Source organism: Periophthalmus magnuspinnatus, chromosome 5, assembly GCF_009829125.3.
Source record: "Periophthalmus magnuspinnatus isolate fPerMag1 chromosome 5, fPerMag1.2.pri, whole genome shotgun sequence".
Taxonomy (NCBI): Eukaryota; Metazoa; Chordata; class Actinopteri; order Gobiiformes; family Gobiidae; genus Periophthalmus; species Periophthalmus magnuspinnatus.
This window is the reverse complement of record NC_047130.1, coordinates 6,568,253-6,580,319: the sequence shown is the minus strand read 5'-3', so window position 1 is coordinate 6,580,319 and position 12,067 is coordinate 6,568,253. Positions and strand designations below refer to the sequence as shown.

Below are 12,067 nucleotides of genomic sequence, written 5' to 3'. Positions count from 1 at the left end.
ATTTAAGTATACAGGCTGAAAAGCGCTTATAAACTCATCATGGCGACTACTTAGAATGTTCAGAATGTATAAAGTATCTGTGTAATCCCTCAGTCGTCCAGGTATGATCCATAGCAAAAGAAAAATTGTGAATTGTGTGAATAGTTTTAGAGTGAAGACCTTAGATCAGGGGTGTCGAACTCATTTTTATAGAGGGCCACATCAACAAAATGGTTGCTCTCAAAGGGCCAGATGTAACTAAATGTAACCAAGTGTAATGTAAAATAAATGCAACTACTTTTTAATCTTGTTAATTAACCGTTTCTATATTTATTACTTATTCAAGTTACAAAAATTGCATATGGATTTGCATCGATATGAAAAAATCCCTGTGTGCGTATCTCCTGATAAACTGATATTTTAAGACAGTCAGACCTTTTAATTTATTTTGTCGCGGGCCACATAAAATGACCTGACGGGCCTTGAGTTTGACACCTGTGCCTTAGACAGTATAAAGACGTGGACTAAGTGAGTGTGATGTCACCCTCCACCCTGTTGCTAGCGACCTTGAAGAAGAAAACCACCTGATTGTGTGTTATTAATGTTCATATCTTGACTCACTGACAAAATATCAAAATAAAAACACCAGGATCATGTAGAGCGGGTTAATACGAAAGTTTTAAGACCAAAATGATGAGGCTCAGTGGAACAATTACAAAGGGAGGGGTGACAGGTTTTTTTACGTGAAGTGATTTGGAGTCAGAGTCGATGGAGCCGGAAGGGCGCCCATGATCCCTTCCTATCTGGAACGCGGCTAGCTATGTCCATTTATATATACAGTCTATGATGAAGACGTTTTACTGCTCATTTAAGTGGCTTCTTGAGTTCTAACTGAAGAAGTGGCAAACGTCTTCACTCTGAAACTTTAGTCCAGTTGACAGAATTGAATTTTTCTTTTGCAATGTATAAGGTAAGTTAGGAATAACTTTGGACCACTACAAACAGTTTAAACTGAACGACTTCTATTTTTCACATTTGTAAAGAGTAAAAATCAGGTACAGCGCCTATAATTACAGAAACACAGAAAACATCTTGTAAACACAGCGCACTCCTCCCTCTTCCAAAGCAAAAGTAACTGTTCATTAATAAGCACCTCACGCTGTTTGCATGTTATTAGCGTAATCTTGGCTAATTATTTGTAAATTGCAGTAACAGCACCATTAACATGTAAATCTTTAACTGTGTTGCTCGAACTGCGTCAAGTGGAGGGCTATGACAGCACGCATTGTAATCACTATATAAGGCGCCGGTGCTTTAATAACAACCCAAGTGCCAAACATGTCCCATTCCTCTTTTAATATAAACACAATAACGTAGCATTTGCATTTATATAGTTCTTCTGGACGTGACTGACTGCCCATAGCCTGAAAAAGCTCACTGTCAAACTGATTGTTACCTGGGGAGAATTAAGATAAGGCCGTAATCCCAAAGACCAAAAAGAATGACGGGAGAGCTATGGGACCAGGTATGGGGCAAATTAGCGGCCCCCACGCTCTCCCCCGTAATGAAAATATAGTTTTGTGGTTTTAATATGGTGAGAGATAAGGGAGTTGGCACATGCTTGAAGAGGCAGAGGGGGCAGTATGATCGTTTATGGAACTATTTGCTTCATAGAGATTGTGTAAATGCAAAGTAGATGCTTGACTCGATCTTTTTGATGTGCAATGGTTTGAATTAAGTGGAAGTTGAAATGCGCTCTCTATCAGGGTGGTTTGATTGTTTATTAGATGAAAATGTACATGACTACTACATAAGCTCTTTTTTAATGCTTTTTTTTTTTTTTTTTTTACAGCGTATGAATGTACATTGTGTTCTGCGTCCTGATTGGCTAAGGGACTGTAGACCATTGTCAATCAGTCTCCTCTGTGCCATGTCTCCTGTACAGTACATAATGTGTTCAGACAAATTTACATAAATGTTGGATCACAGTGTGACTCTGTAGTATGTCGATGAAACGCTCTGCATCAACAAAGGCACCTACGAAGGTTTGAACTTTGAGAGTTTAAATGAGAGAGAAATTTGAGAAAATGTGAATGCCTGTCTGAGAAAAGTGTATAAAGTGTGTGGTGAGAGGTTTTACAGCCGCAAAACATATATAATAATTATAAAAAATAAAGGTGATTACTTCACTGAGGGACCACTGTATATAAATGGATGTAGCTAATTTGCTTGCCGAGTTCCAAATAGGAAATGATAATTGGCGCGGTTCTAGCTCCATCGACTCTGGCTCTAAGTCTCTCCTCTCTCTGTAATTGCTGCAGTGAACTTTGTCATTTTGGTCTTAAAATGTTCTTATTAACCTGGTCTGCATGATCCTGGTATTTTTATTCCACTATTTTGTCCATAAATCAAGATATGAACATTAATAACAGACAAATCTTTTTTCCCTGAGGTTGCCCCCGCTAGCGTTAGCAACAGTTTTGATTGACAGCATCGCTAAGTGCCCTCTCCATGCTAAACAGCCGATAAGGGGCATTACCTTCATCAGCCTTGTTCTGTATTCGCTCTATATTTGCTATGATACTCATGGTTGGAATTTCAAATATGAAACTCGGCTCCAAATTCGCCCCTATAACTGTTAGCCTTGATGAGCATTATTTGACTCACACTCGCTTAGACCACTTCCTTATACAGTCTACGATATACACATGATTTTTTTTTTTTTTTTTTACTGAAAAAAAACCACGTCTCCTTACAGTTAGTAGGTTTGAATATCCACAAACCTAACTTTTGCATTTTTCCATGGAAATGTCATGTAAACATGTCCTTTTAGCTACAATGTGAGAGAAAACTCCATGTAGAATTTGATGGAGAATGAATGTATAATTTAGACCCTGTTTTCTGTTTAACTCAAACTTTTTGGCAATTATTTTTACAAATGTTGCTAATTTTAAATTGCCTATGCCTAAAACCGGTAGACCTAAGTAAGAGGTAGAAACCTTATAATTTCTAACACATTCCTGGCATCTAAGCACTCTTTCCCCTGCACTCCACAAATACCCACTTACATCATAGGCTGTACCGTCATAAATAGCCTGATTAGCCGTTAGCCGTTAGCTCACCACGCGAACCCTGTCGTTAGCAACGTGCTCCGTAGGTGACCGCAGCGGGGTAGTGATGTGAGCTGTCGGATTTAATGGCCGGGTGACTTTAATGATAATCTACGGTCCTCTCCTCCCCCCTAAGTCCAGCCCCCCCAGAGCAGCGCGGCAGATGACAGGAAACAAACACAACTCTCGCTAATTAGCATCATTAGCATACGGCCATTATGAGGCTAGACAGTGGCATGACAGGGCTCTGAGGAAGGCTACAGCCGTGACCTTTGGCGGACAACACCAGCTGTCAGTAATTACCCGGCGCAGAGCCAAGGGGACACGCACAAAAAACTGGCTCCTTGTCCTTGAAGACCTATAGCACCTGAGGAGGGCAGCCATTACTGTAGAAGAGCAGGGGTTCTCAAAGTGGGGTGTGAGGGCTGAAGCTGGTCCGCTGGTAGTCAGTGGACAAGAAAGTTTATTGAAAGTAGAGATTAAGAAAGTAGGTAAGATTAGTCTCAAACTGTGGTGTAGAGCAGTTTTTGTCCTGGTCTATAGTGACCTAACCGGGCCAGGAAGGTGAATTCTTGTGACATTTATAATTTCATAAACTCATGAGAATCCACATAGCCGAGCTCCAATTGTTGCAATTGGTCTGAACCAAGGGTCCCCGGGCTCAATCACAGGGCAGCTTTGTGGTTTGGACGAAAGCCAGAAATGAAGCATCCAAACCAAAATGAACATAGCGGCGTCAACATGCATATTTAAACTGATTTTAGTGGAAATACAGACTTTTTTTTTCAGAGGGGCATTGGCTTTGTGAATGAGAAAGACGTCTGCTTTTCTCTCAACTAAATTTAACAATAAGTTTAAAGCCATTCCTGATTGAAAAATGTGTAAAACTCAGTTCAAAGTGCTACACATACCAATCTGGTGGAAAGTTACAAAGTTCAAAAAGTACTGTACACTTTTTGGCATCTGTTCTTTACGTAAGTACCGTATTTTCTGGACTATAAGTCGCCCCAGAGTATAAATCGCACCAGCCAAAAAATGCATAATAATGAAGAAAAAAACATATATAAGTCGCACTGGACTATAAGTCGCATTTTTTGGGGGAAATTTATTTTACAAAATCCGAGACCAAGAGCAAACTTTTTTATCTTTAAAGGCAAATTGTATTAATAACAATAACAACAGGCTGAATAGCAGTACAGCACGCTAACGTAACACATTTATATTTATTCAACTACATGAAGCATAGACAACGAACTGAAGATGTGACTGGTATGACTCACACAGCATTTTTGTTCAGTCTTTCTCAGATATCTTTAAAAGTATCATAGTGTTGAAATGTTTAAATTTCAATGGTACAGGAGAAGTAGATACAATAATAATACAGACAATAACAAAGATGTGAAATTATATATTTTAATAATTTCACATACAAATCGCATATGAGTATAAGTCGCTTCCCCGGCCAAACTATGAAAAAAAGTGCGACTTATAGCCCGGAAAACACGGTAAATTGAATCGCGGATAATGTTTTGCTTCACTGCATTTGAGAACAGGTATTTTTGTTATAGTTTGTTATAGAGACCTGCTAAAATGGTTTAAGGGTTATTTGAATCAGAGTTAAGATTAGAAAGTTGGTTTGGGATTAAAATTGGAACAAAACGTGACTTTCTCTCAACCCTGGCTTCAGGAGATGACCATTTTAATGAAACTAACCTTTTTTAGACCTGCTGCATTTTTCAGCAAGACCTACAATACTTTTGGTTATTACTTGGAAATGCTTTCTGTTGTATTAAAAGTTCCAAGGTAGTGTGTGTATACCTCTCTCCCTTTGTGAGTATTTATGGATCGAGTTCACCTGCCGTCGGCACATATGGAGATGCCTTTAGCCTAAAAAGGATCTTTAAAAAGCATCTTAAAATGTTCAGAGCTCCGGGCTGAGATGTAACTAAAGTGTGTGCTAAAATGGGAGCTGCCTCTGTGTAGTCTGTGCCAAAGGCTTGTGTTAGCAAACTGTTGACAAATAATATGATAAACGAGGATGGGAATAATGACTAGTGCTCAGAATTGAAGTTTTCTGCCAAAGTGCTAGTAATTGTTCATGGGAATTTGGGAGTTTTTAGAACAGTTTTAAAGTACCAAAAAAAGACTACATGTTATCTCTCATCTGAGTGAACAAGTTCTACACAAGTGTCTGCCTGTGTCTCTCCGAGTGTCTCAAATAAAACCCAATGCTTTCAGGGAATAGGGAATGACATAGTTTGTTGCCCGCGTCTAGACTACTGAGGCTCAAGGATTATGATTAGCAATGAACTTTAATTGTGTAGTCCTGCGTATAGTATGTAATCCATAAATCCTGTGATCTCTGCACTGGCTCCTGTGGCTCAGAGAATAGACTTTAAAGCAGCTCTGCTTGTGAACAAGTCTCTCCATGGCCTAGCACCAAAGTACATCTCCCACATGTTAGTGCCATATGAACCATCTCACACTCTGAGGACTTCAGGGACCGGCCTCCTGCTGGTGCCCAGAGTCAGGACTAAACATGGGGAATCAGAGTTTCAGTTTTCTGCAGCTAAAACCTGGAACAGTTTCCTGAAGATGTGAGACCGACCTCTACTTTGACAATATTTAAGTCTAGACTCAAAATGGTTGTGTTTATCTGTGTATATGACTGAAAGGTTTTTATTCTGCGCTTTTCTCTGTTAATGTTTTGATTTGTTTTTATTGTGATTTTAACATCTTTCTTATTCTGTAAAGCACTGTGAATTTCTTTGTGTACGAATTATCCTATACAGATAAACGAGCCTTGTCTTGCCTGTATCAGTTTGTTCAGGATCTTTAAGTTAAGTGTCAGGCCAATTCATGAATGCAATGAGATCATTTACAAATCAACTACAAAAAGACAGACTTATATTTTATTTTTGCTGCTTTAGTGTGATAACCTAGTACTTATTTTTCTAAGCTTTTTTGACAGCTCAATTTCTTCTGGTTGGCTGAATGTCTGTAATGAAAGTAATTGCATTAAAATTGTTGAATTAAAGTAATTGCGATCCTGATGCTTGCATATTCTTTTATGCGCTGCTGTTTCATAGTTATTTAAAGAATCTATTGCAGTTACATAATCTATTTGGATGCATTTTGTGATCATTTTTTGCGCCGCTTCAGGGGTCTCATTTATAAAGCATGTGCAGGCTTCGTACAAAAATGTGCATGACTTTCTACGTTACATTTGTGATCTATAAAAAGAGACCTTGACATGGAAATCAGCATTCCAGTCCAAAAACTCTTAACTTTACACATCTGGTTTTCACAGATGAGGCAGACGGTGATGTGATGTGTTTATAGATGAAACCAGGTCTGTACTGGTTTCATCTATAAACACACTGTTGTTACTGGGGAACAACAGAGACACAACAAATCATGTTCACATACATCATAAAAGAAATATAGGCTAGGCAATTCACACACAAATGAATTCAAAGTGCTTTACAGAATAAGAAAGACATTAAAATCACAATACAAACAAATCAAAACATAAATAATCACACATAATCATCATAGAATTAACATTAAAAGAGAAGAATAGAATAAAAACATTTCAGTCACAGCTAAACAGAACTGTTTTGAGCCTGGATTTAATCATTGTAAAATAGGCCTGTCTCACGTCTTTAGGAAACTATTCCACGCTTTAGCTGCATAAAACTGAAACGTTGATTCCCCATGTTTAGTCCTGACTCCGGGCACCAGCAGGAGGCCGGTCCCTGAAGTCCTCAGAGTGTGAGATGGTTCATGTGGCACTAACATGTGGGAGATGTACTTTGGTGCTAGGCCAGGCAGAGACTTGTTCACAGGCAGAGCTGCTTTAAAGTCTATTCTCTGAGCCACAGGAGCCAGTGCAGAGACCTGAGCACAGGACTTATGAGCTCGTACTTCCTGGTTCTAGTCAGGACCCGAGCAGCAGTGTTCTGGATGTACTGCAGCTGTGTTGACGCTCATTTGGAGAGGCCAGTGAGCAGGCTATTACACTAGTCTAACCTACTGGAGACAAATGTATGGATAAGTCTCTCTAAGTCTGGTTTTGACGGTTTACCTTTCATTTTTGTAATGTTTTTTAGATAGTAAAAAGCTGCAGATGTTATTGATTTAGTGTGGCTGTTAAAGTTCAAGTTTGAGTCCATTATTATCTCTCAATTTCTAGCCTGATTTGAATATTTTTTGGAGAGAGAGACTGGAGGTGACTGCTCACACATTCTGTGTTTCTGTGGGCCAAAGACACATTGTACTTATTCAATTGCATGAAGATGGGATATTTCTATAATGCATCTTGCTCTCTGTAACCTCTTATTTATGTTTTATTCATTTGTCTTTTGTCCAGGCACATCTATAATGAAAGTGACGGCCATAGACGCAGATGACCCCACCTACGGTAGCAGTGCCCGAGTGGTCTACAGCGTCCTGGACGGAGAGAGGTTTTTCACTGTGGAGAAACACACAGGTAAGTACCACCATAGCACACACATTTTCAGCACTTTTTCTACAGATTTAGTTCTCTGACTTTTGTCTCTGCTATAACCACTTTTATTCTTTGAGACCCAAATTCCCAGTCCAATCAAAAACTGTAGCCAGAAACAAGAAATGATTTGGCCAGAGGCTGGTAGCTTTGCAAAAGTTTGAGTCACTGCGAGCACTCCAAATCCACATATGGTGTATTGGCTTGTTTCAGCTTGGAAGTTGACACAAGCACAAAAATGCACATATGTAAAACTCTGTCTCTCTATTTCATTACTCCTAACAAGCCAGTTTCACTAGTCACATTGATGTAAAAGTTGTATAATACGAAAAAATGAGATTTTTAATATAGACTTGCTAAGATAAAAAAAAAATGCATTAATCATAATCAGGTCAGGCCAACCTAGATTTGTGCTCACCATTTTCCAGGTCTCAAGTTATTTTAGCAATAAACAACACCAATAGTTGATTAAATGTACAATAGATAACTTTAATAGAAAAAGCAACAGCATCGCCAATGGAAAATTACATTCTTGTGGCTTCAATTCCCTTTTCAGTTCAAACCTTAGGATTAGTATTTCTCATTTTCTAACTTAAAATAATGTTTCCGATGATGCATTTAGGTGTTGGTGCCTTTCTGCGGTCAGGAATGAACAATCAAAACATAAACAATTGAAGCCCTTAGGCCATATGAATGCTATGCTAATGAGCCACGCATTTGGTGTAAACACAATTTGGCCGTAGAATGAGTTCAGAGGTGGTTTATGGACTTAGAAAACAGCATAAGAGAAGTTCAAAGTTTTACCTGTGACGCAACAATCCGGGGAAACCGCAAATTGCATTTTTGAGTGTTCAAAGAAGACTACTTTGAATTTATGGATTAAAGAAACAAATTAAAAAGTGCAAACTTCAATTCAAATGACAAATGTTGCTTTTTGAATGCTTGAGTCTCTTTCTGGCCAAAACTGTAGACCGACTCACATGGCTAGTTGGAGTAGCGATACCACAAAGTCCCACGCTAATATTATAGCCGTAAGTAGACATTATATGTGTTATGTGTTGAGGGAGTCTGGCAACGCATTAGCAGGTCCAGTGCTTTGCCTTTCAGTTGGATGCAGTGATGGTTTATGGGGTTTAAAAATAGCATAAGAGAAGTTCAAAGTTTTACCTGTGATGCAACCATCCGGGGACAATGCAAAAAGGATTTCAGAGAAGACAACTTTGAATTTATGGATTAATGAAGCAGGTAAATAAATAAATAAATTACTTGCACTGTGTATGGGAGTGTATTCAATTTTACATAACTCATGATTTGTATTGTTTTGTATTTTATAAAATTGATGAAAACTGCCATAATCAGAGATAAAGTAGGTTCAACTTTGAAAACTACAATCCAATTGACCAGTGTTGCTTTTTGAACTCTTGAGTCTCTTACTGGCCAAAACTGTAGACTTACTCACATGGCTAGTTTGAGTAACGATGCCACAAAGTCCCCCACTAATATTAGAGTCATAAGTAGACATTATATTTGTTATGTGTTGAGGGAGAACAGTCTGGCAACGCATTAGCAGATCCAGTGCTTTGCCTCTCAGTTGAATGCACTACTGGGTTGATAATAAGTATCTCCAGACTACAGACCACCACATATGCTTGTTTATTTCTTTAGTGTCTGGACTTTGGAAGTTGGAGAAAGTTCCTGTAAACTTTTGGATATTATATTAATTGAGGCACTGTGACTTCATATGAGTCAGTCGATGCTGTCAACATTAAAAATAACTTGTGTTTTAATTTAACACAGCCTATAATTAAAACCGAACAATGCAAATATTAATATTTCAAATGTCACACTACACAGCAGACAATGTGTAACTGTGTTAGCAATCCAATTATCAGCAGCAAGCAAATAAGCAAGAAACTATAAGAAAATTATATTACACAAGAACTGTAAACAGTATTGTAGGTGCATTGTATGTTTTCTGATTATATACAGTAAACGACACAGTAATTCTAATAATCCAATTTATATTTAATTACTTGGAAATCTCATCAAAACCCATCTAATTTTCCTTCTGTGAGAATAGCCAAAGGACACAAAATGTTAAAATTTCTAGGAAACTAAATATTCAGAAATGACTTTTTGGATTTAATAATGGTTTTACCCCATCATTAACTTACCTAGAGTTGTATTTTGATTCACCCAAGTAATTCTACAATGCTTTTCTCGAGGCTTGCATGTTCAGAGATTTTTCATGTGCATGTATCCTATCCTATAGTCTGTCAAGTTGTTTTAGTAGTTTATAGCAATATGTAGTAGCAATATGTCTTTGTTTACAAAATAACCAAACAATACAGAGAACATATCAGGGTTATGCTTTTTCTAAAAACATGGGTATTGGTCTAAAATATCCATATTGGTTCATTCCTAGAAATACAAAAGTAGTATAATTTGACATAGGGTTGTCAAAAGTGTGCAAAATCAGATACTAATCGATACTAAAGTTATTATTGGAACTAGATACTCATTTGAACAAGTATGAATACTAAAAGTTACATTCACAGGACAGAAATGAACCTTTCCTAAATAGGTTTAGAATGAGCTGTATCAGAACAAGTATGAGACCATATAGACCAGTACACGCCGTTGGACCACTATGGAACCTACCTGGACGACTGAGGGATTACACAGATATAAGGCCACATGGTAATATAAAAGAAAGTACTACGATTTAATGTTGAAAATCTTATTCTGTTGTGTAAATGTAATGGAATTGGTATTAAGTATTGATTATTTTTTCTGAGGATCAAAATTGACTTTTACTAATGTGATATAATGTAGACACAACTATATAGCATATATAAATGTTCCCATATGATCACAATATTATGAATACTGGTGTTTTTTTCTTGAATTTGCACCAACCTATATGTGAAAACCCTGACGACACTGTACATTTATATTTATGTATTTAAAGGTCCTATATTACGCAACATGGACTCTTGTCAGGTTTAAGCCTTGTTTTAATGTTGTTACTCCTCAAAAACACACCTGAAGTTATATTTTCTTTCATTCACACATGTTTGAGTAATCCTTGATTATTAGTCAGTCTACATCTCCATTTTGTGATGTCATGAAGTGGTACTTTTCAAGTTAACAGCTCCTTTTACCTTTAGTTCAGTAGAGATTGGCAATTCTATGGCCGAAAATATCCAAATGATTCTAGTGAAGGTCTGTGGCGTTTAAAAACTCAGTGGCGCACATCTCAACATTACCTCATGACATCACAAGGTATAACAGAGTGTTTTCCATTTGAGAGAAGAAAACACAACTCCAGGTATGTTTTGGATGAGGAAACATAACACAGATCAGAGAATAGCGTAACATGGGCCCTTTAAACAAAATAACCTGAACTATATGTAAACCGTCTCTATAGATATAGAACCCGCCGCAGCTAGCCGCTATTACACCTGACCCTGCGTCTTTGAGTACTAGCTTAGCGTCGCTGTTGCCTTTAAATGCCCCTCGAGGGAGCTGCACAAAAGTTCTAATCATTCTTTTTTTCGGTCTGGCCGCTTTGATTTGGTCGGCGCGGTGCCTGGATGATAAATGGCTGTGCTTTGGTGGGACTTGCCTGGAGACTAGATGGGTCATTCCCGCGGCTGTCGGGCTAACCCACACTGTAGCGTCGCCCCCCTCTCCCTCCATCTTGGGTAGGCGGACAGAACGGCCTAATAGGTGTATGTCAGGGAGGTCAGAGCGAGGAGGAGACAGAACAGCTGCGAACCAGGGTTCATTAATATTACGCACACATAAACGCACTGTGTATGGGAGTGTATTACCATCCGCGGGGTTCTTGGATATTTGTTAGAACTACTGCAGACTCAAATATGACTGGTTAGTGGCAATTGTTACCTTTTTAGTATTAGCGATGTCCCTAAATGCAATTCACATAGTAAATACCGTTTAAGTAACGTTTTAAACAGAAAGCGGACCCAAAACTGCAGAACGGAACTTCAAACGTTCTTTAATGCAAACTTTAACAAAGACTAGAAGTAAAACTAAACACAAAAATCCAAAAACGGAAACTTACAGGACATGACACTGACAATGGACCATAGTCTGAATAAAGAAGTGGACTAAGTGAATGTGACGTCACCCATAGCGTTGGGCTCCAGTCAAATGAAGCTCATCGATGTTAGCAGTTATAAGGGCGAATTTGGAGTCGAGTTCCATATTTGGAATCCCGAACGCGAGTATCATAGCAACCAAAGAGCCAATCCAGAGCGAGGCTGATGAAGGTAACGCCCCTTCCACTCTCACCGCTGCTTGGCAGAGGGTGGGCGATTAACAACACTGTCAGGCAAACCTGTTGCTAACACTAGTGGGAGTCACCTTGGGGAAAGAAGGCATCTGATTTGTCTGTTATTAATGTTCATATCTTGAGTTACAGACGCAAGAGTGAAACAACAGGATC

At 38.5% G+C, this 12,067-nt stretch overlaps 1 protein-coding gene across 1 annotated transcript in view; it reads left to right on the top strand.

The window, feature by feature from the left end:
• Nucleotides 1-12,067, top strand: part of LOC117370831 (cadherin-22) — a 257,026-nt gene that overhangs the window by 137,945 nt on the left and 107,014 nt on the right. Inside the window, exon 4 of the mRNA XM_055221940.1 lies at nt 7,462-7,581. Within this exon, the coding sequence (XP_055077915.1) occupies nt 7,462-7,581 (120 nt within the window). The remainder of the gene's footprint in view (nt 1-7,461; nt 7,582-12,067) is intronic.